A 13,839-nucleotide genomic window follows, 5' to 3' on the forward strand; every position below is an offset into this window, starting at 1 on the left:
CCCTCCCGGCTCTCCGTATTTCTTTTGCAGCGCATGGTTTCCATTGCCTACTGGGAAGTGTAGTTCTCGGGGCCAGGGGAGACGGCACGGAAGAGGCCTGTGCGCAAGAGCAGATGAGGCCTAGCAGAGGCGGCGGGATCTCCAAGTTTGGAAAGCTGTGTTAAGGGTGAGAACGCGTTAACACCTGCCAAGGGGTTAACCCCTTTGTTAAGCTCCCTAACCCCTTTGATAAGCTGGTTGGTGCCTTTGTGGAGCTAGCAGCCGGCCTGAGGAGGGAGGGAGAATGTGATCCGGTGGAAACGATGACTGCAGGGCGAGACAAGGCCTAGAGTTGTAAGACTGAAAGAGAATCCCGACTGGGAGACAGGAGTCTTGAGTTCTGGTCCTGGCTCTGCCCTGGACTCGCTGCCCTGAGGTGTTAAATTGCTTTCCTCCTCTTACGCCTCCAGGCAATGCGAAAGTTCTGTCCAAAGTCCGCACACAACCCCTGTCTGACTGGGTATCTTGAATTGAAATCTCTGTTCTGCGCATCACAGCCGGTGAGCCTGTGGCTCTGTGCCCCTCAACATGGCCCATAGTTTTGTCCTGGGAGCCTGCCTCGGACAGAGTCCTTTATGGCGGGTCCCTAATGACACCCCATCCGTGGGGAACCTGGGGGACGGGGAGCCGCCTACGGACGAGCACGGTGAAAGGATCAGCGAAGGGCCGGTCTAATTTAAATTCCTATGCAGAGAGTCTAACCTCCAGCAAGCAGTTGAAGAATCATACCCCCTCCTTGCCTAAAGTGGATGCACAATGAATACTTGATTTGAGAAGGATCCATTTTTATAGGAAGGCTGTTAACTTAGGTCCAACTATCAGGAACTTGCCTTTGAGTACTTCCTTTTTTGACAGTTGTTGCTCTTTTCTTCTCTGATACAGACAGTGACTGTCCCTACTGAAGGCCCCAGGAGTAGTCCAGCCAGATGTGGAAAACTGGTCACGATTCTACGCTACTTGGTTCATTTTCTACACAGCAACAGAAGAGCCTTCCTGAGACTGCTATTACCATACCCGCCTGTCATCTTGCCAAGGCTGGCCAATGTGTGTTTTGGCATACATAGGCTGTCATGGAGGCCATGGTGGAGGAAAAGGAAAGGGGGGGCAGATGTTGAGGCCCCAAAGGCCACAGTGAGAACAGTTCAGTTCCTGAGGTGCCAAGACTAAGGGGGCACTGTCCTGCCCCCAGGATTACAATGAGCCACATGTCCAGCCCAAGAGCCAGGAGGTATTCTTCCTCTCAGTGTTAGTAATCAAAGCATCCTGACACCAGCAGCCAGTTCTTATGGAATCCTGATCATTATTACCACAGTGGAGGGCTGAACTCGTAGAGAGGCTACCCTCCTTCGTTAGTCACCCAAGCCTGTGAACTATGATTGTCAGTTGTATGTGGGCCATCTGCCCACTTAGGATGCAATTTTTGATGTGACAGACATCCCAGATGTCCAATTCCCCCGTGATGAGGTATGAGCCTCGTCCAGCCCTTTTCCTCAGGGAAGCAATGTCAGATGAAAGACGTAGAGTTGCCCAAACTGGCTAGCCAGTTTGTACTGCCACATGTACAGTGTTGGTGATAACTGAGAAAGGTTAGAACATTGTGTTGCATTTTGAATTTCTACCATCGTTGGAACGAGGTCTAGTATTATCAGCCCCAGACCCAACCTGTGTGTGAGGCCTAAACAAAGCCTGAGCACTTCAGCTAAGACGACCCACCAAGTTGCCACCTTTAGCCTAACCCCTTTGATAAGCTGGCCCAGGTGCCAGTAACTCCATTGTCAGAAACAGACCCCATCCCTTCTAGTGGTGTTGCTGCCTTTTGGGCACAGAATCCAGCCCACAGACCCCTGCATGGTTCCCTTTTTGCCGTCCTGTGGCATGGGTAGTAAGAGGGAAGCATTTGGCTGGGGCAACTCGTTCATTCAGAATAAATTCACAGCTGCTTAAATTTTGTCAACAGGCCGGGCGCGTTGGCTCACGCCTGTATTCCCAGCACTTTGGGAGGCCGAGGCAGGTGAATCACGAGGTCAGGAGTTCGAGACCAGCCTACAACATAGTGAAACCCGTCTTTACTGAAAATAGAAAAATTAGCCAGGTGTGGTGGTACACACCTGTAATTCCAGCTACTTGGGAGACTGGGGCAGGAGAATCGCTTGAACCCAGGAGGCAGAGGTTGCAGTGAGCCGAGATCGCACCACTGCACTCCAGCCTGGGCAACAGGGCAAGACTCCATCTCAAAAAAAAAAAAAAATTGTCAGCAGAGGCATAACTGAATGATGAAACCAGTTTTCTTTTTCAATGTCCTTTTTTTCTTTTGGGCAGAGCCGAGGCTTCAAAGACCTCAGGGGACTTCTCTCAGTACTCACAGAAACCTCCTACACCCTCAGATGGCACAAAGGGACCATTTTCTTACTCTTAGTCTGAGTGACTGCCAAGAAGGAAGGCAAAGGTAGAGGAACTGGATCTCTGGCTCTCCACATAGCTTCTGATCTCAGACCTTATTAAAACCCTTTCTGGGCCCAAAGACAAAGCTCACATGAACAAATGATTTTGAGTCATGAATGAAAAATCTTGCTTGAGTCATGAATGAATTCAGAGATAGACAGGTAAGCATGCACTCTTATTTGGGAAAGATGGTGTTGGTTTGAGATATATCGTTAAGTATAGTAAGAATATCTTAAGAGAATATGAAGCTTTAGAAAAATTTAGAAACACTCATTATAGTTCTCTTTGTTCGATAAGAAGGAGCTTCTATTCACCTCAGGGTCAATTGCTTTTCCTGATAGCTTGTTTTCTGACTGAGTTACGAGATTTTTGTTTTCTTTTTGCTTGGGTAGTGGGGAGAATTTCATTGAGAAATCACCCTCAATGAAATTGATTTGTATTTCATTGATTTGGATCATTTACCTTACTAGCCTCTTCCCTGTGAAATGCTTGCTTTGGCCTGATCATCCTCAGGACTCAGTTCAATGTGATGTGATGTGTCTTTGTATAAGCTGGGCACCTAACCCTACATACCTTACCTTTCATGCTACCTTGCCCACCCAAAAATGGTCTTAAATGGTGGCTGTGGCATTCAGTGGCCAGACTGGGACAAAGCCTTTGCTTTGGGTCTCCAGAAAGATTTTCTTCACTGTAGTAAGATGTGAACTGTTCCAAAGAGGGAAGTCTTTGGACACTGGAGGGGACTGAATTGGAGAAGGAAAGGAAGGATGAAATGAATACCAGGTACACAGACCCCTGCAGGAAGTTGTTCAGCACAATGAATCACCAAATATTTTAGAGATAAAATTTCAACAAAAATTTGAGACAAATATTTTGTGCTTAGTACTGTGCCAATGGGTGTGAAACATATAAAAGAAATATAAGAGCCTGGGCACAGTGGCTCACACCTGTAATCCCAGCACTTTGGGAGGCCAAGGTGGGTGGATCCCCTAGGCCGGGAGTTGGAGAGCAGCCTGGCTAACTTGATGAAACCCTGTCTTTACTAAAAATACAAAATTAGCTGGGCATGGTGGTGCATGCCTGTGATCCCAGCTACCCAGGAAGCTGAGGCAAGAGAATTCCTTGAACCCAGGAGGTGGAGGTTGCCGTGAGCTGGGATCACACCATTGCAGTCCAGCCTGGGTGACAAAGTGAGACCCTGTCTCCAAAAAAAAACAAGAAAACAAAAAAAAAAATGTAAGAGAAGGTCCTTCTACAGGCCTTTTGCAGAGGAACTTTTGCTGTATACAAGGGTTACTGGACTTACGGGCATGAGACAGCATTGTAGCCCCAGCTAGTCAGGTAGGTTGCCTTGAGTAGGTGGAATTGACCTTGATCAGAGAAGAGGGTGAAGGTGTATTCTGAAGGAAAACTACATGAATGAAGGAATGGAAGTGAGGAGAGGATCTGCCGCAGGTGTGTTGATTGTATTACAGTGGGAAATCATAATGTTTAGCCATCATGAGCTCCGTTACCAGGGAGTTTGGTTAGCTGTGGGGTGTTTTGGCCTCCATCCTTGCTCTGGAACATGAAGAAATGAAAGGTATGCTTAATGAGCATTAGTTGGAAACGGGAAAAAAAAAAAAAAAGCAGAAGGATTAGAGTAACAGGATGATCTGGGATTCCAGGGCTTTGGCATAATACATTCACATGGTTCAAAATCCAAAAAGTACAGAAGGATATACGTATTCTGAAGAAACCGCCTTCCACCCTTGTCCCCCAGCCACTCAGTTTTTCTGCTGGAGGCAAGGCTACTGCTTCCTTGGGTATAACTCTGAAAATGGTCTCTGCAGAGACAAGCAAATGTGCTTATGTACTTTTAAAAAATAAAATGGTAAAATAGTGTATAGACTTTGTCCTTTGCTTTTTCACCTAACACATCATGAAGATTGTCCCATATTGCTTGTAAAGCACTTTCTTATTTGTCTTTATGGCTATATAGTATCTTACTGAGTGAATGTGCTTTTATTTATGTAATCAGCCCATTAGTGAACATTTAGGTTTTTCCAGCCTTTCGCTATTATAAACAATGTGACAAAGGATCACACTATAAATGTAAACATGTCGTTTTGCACATGGATGATTATATCTGTTAGATAAATTACTAGAATGCAGTATCAGGCCCCACATATACAAAACATGTATGATTTTGTTAGGTACTGTCAAGCTGTAGGGGTGGTAATAGTTTAATCTCCAGTGTGTTGTGCACTCTAGTCAAGGTACATGTTATCAGACTTTTCGATCTTTGATAATCTGACTAATAAAACAGTAGTTTTACATGACTTTTTTTTTTTTTTGAGATGGAGTCTTTCTCTGTTGCCCAGGCTGGAGTGCAATGACACCATCTTGGCTCACTGCACCCTCTGCCTCCCGGGTTCAAGTGATTCTCCTGCCTCAGTTTTTCGAGTAGCTGGGATTACAGGTGCGTGCCACCACGCCCAGCTACTTTTTTGTATTTTTAGTAGAGACGGGGTTTCACCACGTTGGCCAGCCTGGTCTTGAACTCCAGACCTGAGGTGATCCACCCACCTCAGCCTCCCAAAGTGCTGGGATTGTACAGGCGTGAGCCACCACACCCAGCGACGTGTTTTTTTGTTTGTTTGTTTTAATGAATGAGGTTGAACATTTGTTCATATGTTTAAAACCAATTTGTGATTGTGCAGGATGGCTCGTGTCTGTAATCCCAGCACTTTGGGATGCCAAGGTGGCTTGAGCCCAGAATTTGAGACCAGCCTGAGCAACCATATGTAGACCCCATGGCTACATGGGCATGGTGGTGTGCACCTGTGGTCCCCGCTACTTGAAAGGCTGAGGTGGGAGAATCCCTTGAGCCAAGAAGTGAGTGAGCCATGATCGTGCAGTCCCAGGTGAAGCAACAGAGCGAGGCTCTATCTCAAAAAAAAAAAACCCAACATGGAGAAATCCCGTCTCTACTAAAAATACTCTACTAAAAATTAGCCGGGCGTGGTGGTGCATGCCTATAATCCCAGCTACTCAGGAGGCTGAGGCAGGAGAATTGATTGAACCCAGGAGGCACAGGTTGCGGTGAGCTGAGATTGCGACATTGCACTCCGGCCTGGGCAACAAGAGCAAAACTCCATCTCAAAAGAAGAAAAGAAAAACCACCATTTGGGTTACCTTTTGCGTAAACCGTCTGTATCCTTTTTCTAATGTTTCCACTGGGTTGGTTTTCCTTTTTTTTTTTGAGACGGAGTCTCACTCTGTTGCCCAGGCTGGAGTGCAGTGGTGTAATCTCAGCCTACTGCAACTTCCACCTCCCAGGTTGAAGCAATTCTCGTGCCTCAGCCACCTGAGTAGCTGGGATTACAGGCATGTGCCACTACACCCAGCTAATTTTTGTACTTTTTAGTAGACATTGGGTTTCACCATGTTGGCTAGGCTGGTCTTGAACTCCTGACCTCAAGAGATCCTCCTGCCTTGGTCTCCCAAAGTACTAGGATTACAGGCGTGGGCCACCGTGCCCGGCTGGTTTTTCTTTTTTGCCTTAATGATTTTTTTTTTATCTGAGATTAAACTTTATTAAAGGTACTTTTCCAGAAAATTCAGTAAATATGGTAATACAGGAAGAAATTTAGGCTCATAAGTCTTTTAAATTTTTACATAATCTTTAATGATGTTGATCAGGAAATTCTTTCTTTGGTAGAATTACTTCTCCAGTCTGCAGAATTGTATCACCTGGGAATATTCTGGGCTTCTTTTCAACGATGCCATATGGTTTTTTTAGATACATGATACTTCGCGGTGCTCTATATGTTCAGAGAAACTTCTCTAGTAACGAACAGTAGAAATGATGGGTTTTTTTAAAAAAAAAAACAGTAGAGACAGGATCTCCTCATGTTGCCCAGGCTGCTCTTGAACTCCTGGGCTCAACAATCCTCCTGCCTCAGCTTCCCAAAGTGCTGGGATTATAGCTGTGAGCCACCACACCTGGTGATTTTTAGGATTTTAAAAGAACACATTGAAAAATTAGCTCTGTATCTGTGAAATGAGTTACAAACGATTGGCTGAGTATTTTGGTCATTTTTTTGTTTTTAATCTGTAGCAGGGGATAGGTTTGGCTGAGCAGAAAGGCCATAGCAAACTGCTTCACTAAACTTCACTCACTCAGAACCCTCAGACTTTAAAGAGCCAGGAAATCGGTATAAAACTTTTGAGATAACAGTAACTAAGCTTTTTGCAGTTTTTCTTAGGACCAGATTAAATAGAAGTTTTCCTTTACAGTATGGAAAGTATGGTTGATATCTCTGGAGTTCAACCTTTTTTTGTGGTACTGGGAAAAGGTGTGACATTTACCTTTGCAGGGACACAGATGGAGCTGGAGGCCATTATCTTTAGCAAACTAACACAGAACAGAATCTATATACCACATATCCTCACTTATAAGTGGGAGCTAAATGATGAGAACACATGGACACACAGAAGGGAACAATGCACACTGGGGCCTATTGGAAAGTGGAGGGCGGGAAGAGGGAGAGGATCAGGAAAAATAACTAATAGGTACTAGGCCAAATACCTGGCTGATGAAATAACCTGTACAACAAACCCCTGTGACACAAGTTTACCTATGTAACAAACTTGCACATGTACCCCTGCACTTAAAAGTTAAAGAAAAAAAAGGTATGGCATTTAAACTATTATCTTTGGGGGATTAATATGTGCCTGGGAGATTGACCCTTGTCTGTTTTACAGGGCAAAAGAATGTCTGCTGGATATTCTCCATCATATGACAACGACAAGAGTGTTCTGGCTTTCAGAGGAATCCCTGTACGTATCCCCCACACCTTGGTACCTTCTGCCAGGGCTTTTGTTGTGTGTTACCGTGTGGTGCCAGAACTATGCTAGACACTGGGGACACAAGGGTGGCGTAGACCTTAGCTTCCAGGAGCTCACACTTGAGGGGAGTGAGGGGAGGGTGTATGGAATACAAACATACAAAACAACTTCTATTTAATAAGATAATTGCTATAATGAAGCAGGCTATAAAACGCAGAGAAAATACCAAAGGCATACCACAGTCTGAAATGAGTGTATGAATTTTTGTTTATTTACATTCAAGGTGGACATACACTTGTCCCCAACATCACCCAACTTCCACATCATAGTTGAAGTTTTCCAGGTACCTCAATTTAAAATTGATTTCAAGGCCAGGCACAGTGGCTTATGCCTGTAATCCCAGCACTTTGGGAGGCTGAGGCAGGCGGATCACTTGAGGTCAGGAGTTCAAGACCAGCCTGGCCAACACAGTGAAACCCCATCTCTACTGAAAATACAAAAACTAGGCCGGGCGCGGTGGCTCAAGCCTGTAATCCCAGCACTTTGGGAGGCCGAGACGGGCGGATCACGAGGTCAGGAGATCGAGACCATCCTGGCTAACCCGGTGAAACCCCGTCTCTACTAAAAAAAATACAAAAAACTAGCCGGGTGAGGTGGCGGGCGCCTGTAGTCCCAGCTACTCGGGAGGCTGAGGCAGGAGAATGGCGTGAACCCGGGAGGCGGAGCTTGCAGTGAGCAGAGATCCGGCCACTGCACTCCAGCCTGGGCGACAGAGCAAGACTCCGTCTCAAAAAAAAAAAAAAAAAAAAAAAAGAAAATACAAAAACTAGCTGGGTGTGGTGATCCACACCTGTATTCTCAGCTACTCGGGAGGCTGAGATGGGAGGAGCATTTGAGCCTAGGAGGTGGAGGTTGCAGTGAACCAAGATCAGGCCGCTGCACTCCAGCCTGGGCAACAGAGTGAGACTCCATCTCAGAAAGTAAATAAATAAAAAGTAAAAAAAATAAAATTGACTTCAGTCACCCCATCAGGGCACACTAGATCCTTTTGGCCTCCAGTGTCAAGGACATTCAGTACAGTGGATGGGAAGTGTTTGTGTATATGGGGGTATGTGGATTCTATCCTCACACTAAAGGTCAGCTGCCTCTACAGATCTCAGAGTTGAAGAACCATGGCATTCTCCAGGCTCTGACCACAGAAGCTAATGAATGGGAGCCACATGGTAAGGTTCCCTTCAGGGCCCTTGGAGTCTGGGTAGGGCCCTTGGAGTCTGGGTGGGACCCAAGTCAGACTTTCCCATGGATCTGCTGTTCATCATTTGAATTTCTCTCACTACTTGTCTTTCAGAATTTTGTAGATTTATCATTCGTTGGGGAAAAGTAGAATCAACACTGAATTAGGAATCAAAAGACTTGAGTTCTGATCTTCCACTGCTAGTGGTTTACTCTGTGCCTCTGGGCAAGCCATATGATCTCTCATATTAGTACCTCCCTTATCCTCAAAGGGATGTTATGAAAATGAGACACCATATGGGAAAATCCTTTGAAAAGTTGTTCTACTTTATCTGCTTTGCAAGGCGCTTCCCCATACTATATTTAAGTTCACTTCACTTGCCAAGTGATTACGGAGAAAGGTACAGTCCAACCTGGCCAACATGGTGAAACCCCATTGTATTAGTCTGTTTTCATGCTGTTGATAAAGACATACCCAAGACTGGGAGGAAAAAGAGGTTTAATGGACTTACAGTTCCACATACCTGGGGAGGTCTCACAAACATGGTGGAAGGCAAGGAGGAGCAAGTCACATCTTACATGGATGGTGGCAGGCGAAGAGAGAACTTGTGCAGGGAAACTCCTGTTTTTAAAACCATCAGATCTTGTGAGACTTATTCACTGTCATGAGAACAGCACAGCAAAGACTGGCCCCCATGATTCAATTATGTCCCACTAGGTCCCTCCCACAACACATGGAAATTATGGGACTTACAAGGTGAGAGTTGGGTGGGGACACAGAGCCAAACCACATCACCATCTCTACTAAAAATATTTTAAAAATTAGCCAGGTGTAGTGGTATGCATCTGTAATTCCAGCTACTCTGGAGGCTAAGGCACAAGAATTGTATGAACCCAGAAGATGGAGGTTGCAGTGAACCAAGATTGTACCACTGCACCCATACCTGGCCACTAGAAATATGAACTTTTAAAAAAATAATATATATTTTTTTAGAGACAGGGCCTTGCTCTGTCCCCCAGGCTGGAGTGCAGTGGTGCAATCATAGAACTTGTGGGTTCAAGCAGTCTTCCCACCTCAATCTCCTGAGTAACTGTGTATCACCAGGCCTAGCTAATTTTTTTTTTTTTTTAAGAGACAGGTTCGCCGGGCACAGTGGCTCACACCTGTAACTCCAGTACTTTGGGAGGCCGAGGCAGGCAAATCACAAGGTCAGGAGTTCAAGACCAGCCTGACCAACATGGTTAAACCCCGTCTCTACTAAAAATACAAAAATTAGCTGGGCGTGGTGGCGCATGCCGGTAATCCCAGCTACTCAGCAGGCTGAGGCAGGAGAATCACTTGAACCTGGGAGGCAGAGGTTGCAGTGAGCCGAGATCGTGCCACTGTACTCCAGCCTGGCAGCAAAGCAAGACTCCATCTCAAAAAAAAAAAAAAAGAAAAGAGACAGGTTCTTGCTGTGTTGCTCAGGCTGATCCTCACCTTAGCCTCCTAAGTATCTGGGAATGTAAGTGTGAGCTTCTATGCATAGCTAAAAAACATTCTAATATAGGAACATCATTTGGACATCTGTGAAGTTTCTTTTAAGGGAATTTTATGTTTATAGTGACAAACCCAGCATTAATATATTAATAATTTTTAGTTTAAATGCATATATATATATATTTCCCCCCTCCCAGGGACAGGGTCTCGCTCTGTTGTCCAGGCTGAAGTGTAGTTATGTGATTATAGCTCACTCCAGCCTTGAACTCCTGGGCTCCAGCAGGGACTACAGGTGTGCATTACCATGCCTAGCTAATTTTTTAAAAATTTTATGTAGAGACGGTCTCATTATGTTGCCCAGGCTGGTCTCAAACTCCTGGCTCAAATGATCCTCCCACTTTGGCCTCTCAAAATGCTGGGATTACAGGCATGGTGGCATGTGCCTATGTCTCTGGCTAACTAAAAAAAAAAAGTAAAAAATAAATGTAGGCTGGGCACAGTGACCCACGCCTGTAATCCCCGCACTTTGGGTGGCTGAGGCGGGCGGATCACGAGGTCAGGAGTTCTCTACTAAAAATACAAAAATTAGCCAGGAGAACCGCTTGAACCCAGGAGGCAGAGGTTGCAGTGAACCGAGATCGCACCACTGCATTCCAGCCTGGGCAACACAAAAAAAAAATAATAATATAATAATAAATAAATAAAAATGTAAAAAAAGAATTAATAAGCTGACTCAATTGGCAGTGCTGTTGACTATATGAGTAAGTGGAAGAGAGCTGAAATAAAGGAGACAATTATAAAAAGGAAAAAAGATAACTGAATTAATATGAGCTGTGTTAATTATCCTGAATATTTGTCCTTTGCCCTTGTGTTCTTCTGTTGGTCGGGGAAAACAGTATTTATGTCACACGTAGGAAGCGTCTGCCTCGTTCCAAGAGAAAAGGAGAAGAAGCTCTTAATGTGGTTTGGGCATTTGTGTTTTTAGGCACCAGCTTGCTATTGCTGGTGGAAACCTTGAACTTTTGCTGACTAACCTGTTTTGATAGCATATTCTCACCCCCTTGCCACTGTGGTTCCTGCTCCTGGCTCACAGACTTTGATCAAGCTGTGTGTTGGCAAGGGCGTATGGGGTTGGGGAGGGATTGGTTAAGTTGCTGGTACATGAGGCTCTGACAGGTGAAGAATTAATAAATCAATAAAGCTGCATGAAGGTAAAAGGGTGAAGGATCCTGTTCAACTTCACAATAAGCATTGCGTCCTGCTGTTCTACTCATCCCCTAACCCCGTTTTTTTTTTTGAAACAGAGTCTCACTCTTGCCGCCCAGGTTGGAGTGCAATGGCGCAATCTTGGTTCACTGCAACCTCTGCCTCCTGGGTTCAAGTGATTCTCCTGCCTCAGCCTCCCAACTAGCTGGGATTACGGGCACCCACCACTGTACCCAGCTAATTTTTTTGTTTCTTTGTTTTTTGTTTTTTTAGTAGAGACGGTTTCACCATGTTGGCCAGGCTGGTCTCGAACTCCTGACCTCAGATGATCCACCCACCTCAGCGTCCCATAGTGCTAGGATTACAGGCGTGAGCCACTGCATCCAGCCTTCTCTTCCCTTTGTGTTCAGCCACTTTGTCCCTCCTTTTTAGCTCTTATGCTGAAAGCAAGTTTTATTTTCTTGATCATCCAAGGTCGAATATTCTCTTAAAGCTGTCTTAGAAACTCCAAGGCTCAGTGTCTGCTACTCCGGAGTGGAGCGGGTGAGATGGAATTTCCTAGAGGTCCAGACATTTAGGACCCTGGACCCATCTCACCCGCTGCCTCTGGCCATTGCCGTGCTGGACCTGAGCCCACACCTGTGTTGATGATAGTGGCTTACCTTTGGGCCACATGCTGTCCTAGTAAGTAGAAGAATTACCCTATCCTCACAACAGCCCCATGAGGGGTTACAGATGATAAGTAACTTGCTTGAAGACATACAGCTAGTAAGAGGCAGAGATGAAGCATTCACATGTAGTTTGGCTCTCAAGTGTACTTTCAGTAACTATCCTCTACTGCTTCCCAGCCGCTTTCTCTTCCTTATTATCTATTAGTGTCTGGTAGCATTTCATTTAATCTGCAGGTATATTCTCCCTACAATTTATTGCCATGTGATGTCCTCAGCCAAGATTGTGAGGCAGAGAGGAGCTGTCCTAACCTACTTTACCACTGAGGCTGGAGAGGTCATATTTTTGGTATTAAACTGGAGTCTCTCCATCCTTCACATTGTTGATGTCCTCTGTAGCAAACTGGAAAAGTCAGTGACAGAAGATGCCGCTAGCAGTTTGAGCCAGAGAGTGACAGCTCTGGTTTGGAGAAAAGGGCTGGGTGGTGGCTCTAGAAAGCCCATCCTTCTGCTTTTTTTCTCCCCCTTGTATTCTGCTTTCATTCATTCATTCATTCATCAGACATTTGTTGAGCACCTATTATGTGTCAAGCTCTGTGCTAAGCTCTGGAAAACCTGGCCCTATGTAGCTCACCATGGAGCAGGAGAAACAATGACTAGTCTATGATAAGCACGGGTTGTCAGGGTCTCACAGAGCAGTGACCCCTCATCTGGACCCATGAGATCAAAGAAGGCATCCAGGAGAGGATGGTGTCAGAGCTAACTGAAGAATGAGAAGGAGCTGCACCAGCAGGGGTTGGAACTGATGGTGGCAGTGCCTGGAGTCTTGATTCCAGCAGAGGGAGAGCAGTCTGTGAAAAGGCAGCAAGGGTGGGAGAGGGCAGAGCACATGGAGGAACTTCAGGTAGTTCTGGATGGCCCTGGGGCAAAGCTAGAGAGGTAAGAAGAATCTACAAATGTTCCTCGAGTTAAGGTGAACTTCCATCCCAATAAACCCATTTGGAAGCAAAAAATATAAGTCGAAAGTGCATTTAAGGCTGGTCCGAGTAGAATGATGTTTACAACGAATTGATCACAACCAGTTACAGATGTTTCTGTTCCTTCTCCACTCCCACTTCTTCACCTGACTAGCCTTTAAAAAAACAAAAAATTTAAAAACAAAAAGAAAAGAAAAATGCATTTAATATCCTGATAAATCCATCTAAAAGTCAAACAATTATAAGTGGAACTGTCACGAGTTAGGAACCATCTGTAGATCGTGAAGTTATGTGGGTACTGTGCTGTAGAGTATGGGTTTTATCTTGAGGACTATGGAGAATCCCTGGAGGGTTTTGAGCAGTGATGTCTGATCTTACTTTTCTTTTTTTTTTAAGGCGGAGTCTCGCTGTGTCGCCCAGGCTGAAGTGCAGTGCCACGATCTCTGCTCACTGCAAGCTCTGCCTCCTGGGTTCACACATTCTCCTGCCTCAGCCTCTGGAGTAGCTGGGACTACAGGCGCCTGCCACCATGCCCGGCTTATTTTTTGTATTTTTGGTAGAGACGGGGTTTCACTGTGTTAGCCAGGATGGTCTCGATCTCCTGACCTTGTGATCCGCCCGCCTCGGCCTCCCAAAGTGCTAGAATTACAGGCATGAGCCACCACGCCTGGCCCGATCTTACTTTTCAAAAGCTCACTCTAGCAAACCTGTGAGGAGAGGATCAGAGGGTGTTAAGACCCAAGGCAGCTGGATGTGGTAGTACATGCCTATAGTCCCAGGTGCTCAGGAGGTTGAAGCAGGAGGATTGCTTGAGTCCAGGAGTTCTGGGCTGTAGTGTGCTGTGCTGATCAGGTGGCCCCACTAAGTTCAGCATCAATATGGGGACCACCCAAGAGTGGGGGACCACCAGATGGCCTAAGGAAGGGTGAACTGGCCCAGGTCAGAAATGGAGCAGTTCAAA

The 13,839-nt window shown here is 45.6% G+C and overlaps 1 protein-coding gene across 4 annotated transcripts in view; it reads left to right on the plus strand.

Annotated features, from left to right (window-relative positions):
• ELMOD3 (ELMO domain containing 3) overlaps positions 1–13,839 on the plus strand; it is a 65,906-nt gene that overhangs the window by 24,620 nt on the left and 27,447 nt on the right. The window contains exons 4-8 of one of the 4 annotated variants that reach the window (XM_007970033.3): positions 31–166; positions 922–1,267; positions 2,359–2,642; positions 7,231–7,305; positions 8,468–8,537. In XM_007970033.3, the coding sequence (XP_007968224.3) occupies positions 2,619–2,642; positions 7,231–7,305; positions 8,468–8,537 (169 nt within the window). In that variant the 5' untranslated portion in view covers positions 31–166; positions 922–1,267; positions 2,359–2,618. The remainder of the gene's footprint in view (positions 1–30; positions 167–921; positions 1,268–2,358; positions 2,643–7,230; positions 7,306–8,467; positions 8,538–13,839) is intronic. The other 3 variants (XM_038007177.2, XM_038007178.2, XM_038007179.2) reach the window with 3 other exon arrangements.

Source organism: Chlorocebus sabaeus, chromosome 14 (assembly GCF_047675955.1).
Source record: "Chlorocebus sabaeus isolate Y175 chromosome 14, mChlSab1.0.hap1, whole genome shotgun sequence".
Taxonomy (NCBI): Eukaryota; Metazoa; Chordata; class Mammalia; order Primates; family Cercopithecidae; genus Chlorocebus; species Chlorocebus sabaeus.